This window comes from Eimeria maxima, genomic scaffold, assembly GCF_000499605.1.
Source record: "Eimeria maxima Weybridge genomic scaffold, Emw_scaff2618, whole genome shotgun sequence".
Taxonomy (NCBI): domain Eukaryota; phylum Apicomplexa; class Conoidasida; order Eucoccidiorida; family Eimeriidae; genus Eimeria; species Eimeria maxima.
This window is the reverse complement of record NW_013565469.1, coordinates 1-2598: the sequence shown is the minus strand read 5'-3', so window position 1 is coordinate 2598 and position 2598 is coordinate 1. Positions and strand designations below refer to the sequence as shown.

At 42.1% G+C, this 2598-nt stretch overlaps 1 protein-coding gene across 1 annotated transcript; it reads left to right on the top strand.

Moving 5' to 3' along the window:
* Positions 1-120: 120 nt before the first annotated feature.
* On the top strand, positions 121-2155 carry EMWEY_00059030 (DNA-directed RNA polymerase II largest subunit, putative; the record flags this gene model as incomplete). Its single annotated transcript, XM_013480997.1, has 3 exons — positions 121-1093; positions 1678-1797; positions 2031-2155. Coding segments are annotated over 3 exons (1218 nt in total), but the record flags the coding sequence as incomplete, so codon positions are not given.
* Between the last annotated feature and the right edge of the window lie 443 nt (positions 2156-2598).

The following is a 2598-nucleotide window of genomic DNA, read 5'->3' as shown; positions in this document are numbered from 1 at the left end:
ATATATATATATATATATATACATATTAGGGTTAATTACTTTCTAAGGGTTTAGGGTTTAGGGTTTAGGGTTTAGGGTTTAGGGTTTAGGGTTTTTTTGTGTGTGTTTTTTTTTTTTCAGGGGAAGTTTGAACGTGTGAATAATTGGGTATTGGATACAGATGGATGTAATTTAGAGGAAGTATTAACATGTCCACGTGTAGATGCAACAAGAACAACAAGTAATGATATAACAGAGATATTTGCAGTATTAGGTATAGAGGCAGTAAGACGTGCATTATTACGTGAATTACGTGCAGTAATTTCCTTTGATGGTAGTTATGTAAACTATCGTCATTTAGCTGTATTATGTGATTCAATGACACAAAAAGGATATTTAATGAGTATAACACGTCATGGTATAAATAGAGTAGAAAAAGGACCATTAAAGAAATGCTCCTTTGAGGAAACTGTAGAAATACTCATGGAGGCAGCAATATTTGCAGAAACAGATCATCTAAGAGGAGTAACAGAGAATATTATGTTAGGACAATTATGTCCATTAGGTACAGGAGATGTAGATTTATTAATAGATGAAGAAAAATTAAGAGATGTACATAGAATATCTACACATACTATACAACAACAACAAGAAGGAAATAATAATTCTTCTCTTGAAGGATTTATTCTATCTAATAATAATAATTTAGATAATAATAATCTTATTTCTTCTCCTGATGGATCTAATACATCTCCTTCTCCTCATGGTCTTTCTTCTATCTTTTCTCCTATGCCTTTTTCTACTGTATATTCATCTTTTGCTCAATCCCCATCTAATCCTCTTTCTCCTTCTTCTCCTTCTGCTGTTGATGGTAATATAGTAGATACACAAGCATTAGGAGGAAAGTTCTCTCCTCCTCAGCAGACACCTCGTTCCCCTACATCTCCTGTTTCTCCTCTTTCTTGTTTCTCCCCTAGGGAACAACATAATCCTATGTCCCCTATTATGCAAGGATGCTTCTCTCCTTCTTCTCCTCTTGTTACTACTGGATTAGATACTGTTTCTCCTTCTTATTCTCCTTCTTCTCCCCTACAAAGTCCTTATTACCAACCTAGTATGAGGGAAGGAGGAGCAGCAGCAGCAGCAGCAGCTAATATTGCTTCTCCTTCTTATAGTGCTTCTTATTCACCTACGTCACCAACTTTCTCTCCTGCTTATTCTCCTTCTTCTCCTGCATCTTATTCACCAACTTCTCCTGCATATTCAGCAGCAGGACTAAACCCTACATCCCCTACTGTTGCTCCTTTTGCTCCTTTCTCTCCTAATACTAATAATGTTGCTTCTCCTTCTTATTCACCTACTTCTCCTGTATATTCACCTACTTCTCCTTCTTATTCACCTACTTCTCCCCTACAAGAACCTACTTCTCCTGCTTATTCCCCTACTTCTCCTGCTTATTCCCCTACTTCTCCTGCATATTCACCAACTTCTCCTGCATACTCCCCTACTTCCCCCGTTTATTCACCCCAAGCAGGAGGCCATGTTGCTTCTCCAGGCAAGTCCATGCACCAGCAGCAACAGCAGCAGCAGCAGCAACAACAGCAGCAGCAACAGCAGCAGTTGTGTGTATTTCTTTTTTTATGCTTTTTATATATCCTCTCTTTTCTTGCTGCTGCTGCTGCTGCTGTGCTGCTGCAGCTTACAGTGTACAGTCACCGCGTTACTCACCTACTTCTCCTCTACCAGGGGCAAGTTCCCCTACTTATGGAGAAGGAGCACAAGAATATTCTCCTACTTCTCCTGCATATGAACCTGCAGGTACAGTTTATTATATTTATATATTATTATAGCAGCAGCAGCAGCAACAGCAATAGCAGCAGCAACAGCAGCAGCAGCAGCAGTTGTACTGTTTACCAACAGCGACTTCCTAGCCATTCCTAAACCCTAAACTGTATAATACGGGTATATCTACTATTCATAGTAAAGGGTTTAAGGGTTTAGGGTTTAGGGTTTAGGGTTTAGGGTTTAGGGTTTATATTTTATGTCTGCAGATCCCTTCTCTCCTAATCCTTATGCAACTGAGCTTGCCCAAGACATTGAACTAGAGGCAGACCCTGATGCTAATGCAGTTCCTTCTCCTTCTTCTCCTCAGCAGCCAGCAGAGGACAACAATTAAGTTATTCAATTGTCTTCTATGCCTACAGTAGGGGCCTCCACGCTTTTGGGGGGGCCCCCAGGCACTTGGGGGCCCCCAGTACCTGTAGTACCCTTACTGGGAGGTACCCCACCCGTTTAATCTCCCTCTAAGGGTTTCTTAACAGAGGAGAATAAAGAGGACCCTCTATAGGGGGGGCCCCCAAAGAGGGCCCCCAATAGAGGCCCTTTCCCTCTATTTGAATACCCTTAGAAGGGTTCCCCTTAGGGGGCCCCCTTATGGATATTGGCATGCAACACGGGGGCCCCTTATAGGGGTTTTTCTGTCAGGGGCCCCCAACTGGCATACTCGCTGTTTTTAAGCGGGTTCGCTCCTATGGGGGGCCCCTTGCAGAGGCCGTTGCTAATGAGTTTTGGGGGGCCCCCGCTATAGGGGCCCCTTCAGATATGTCATGTATATATTAT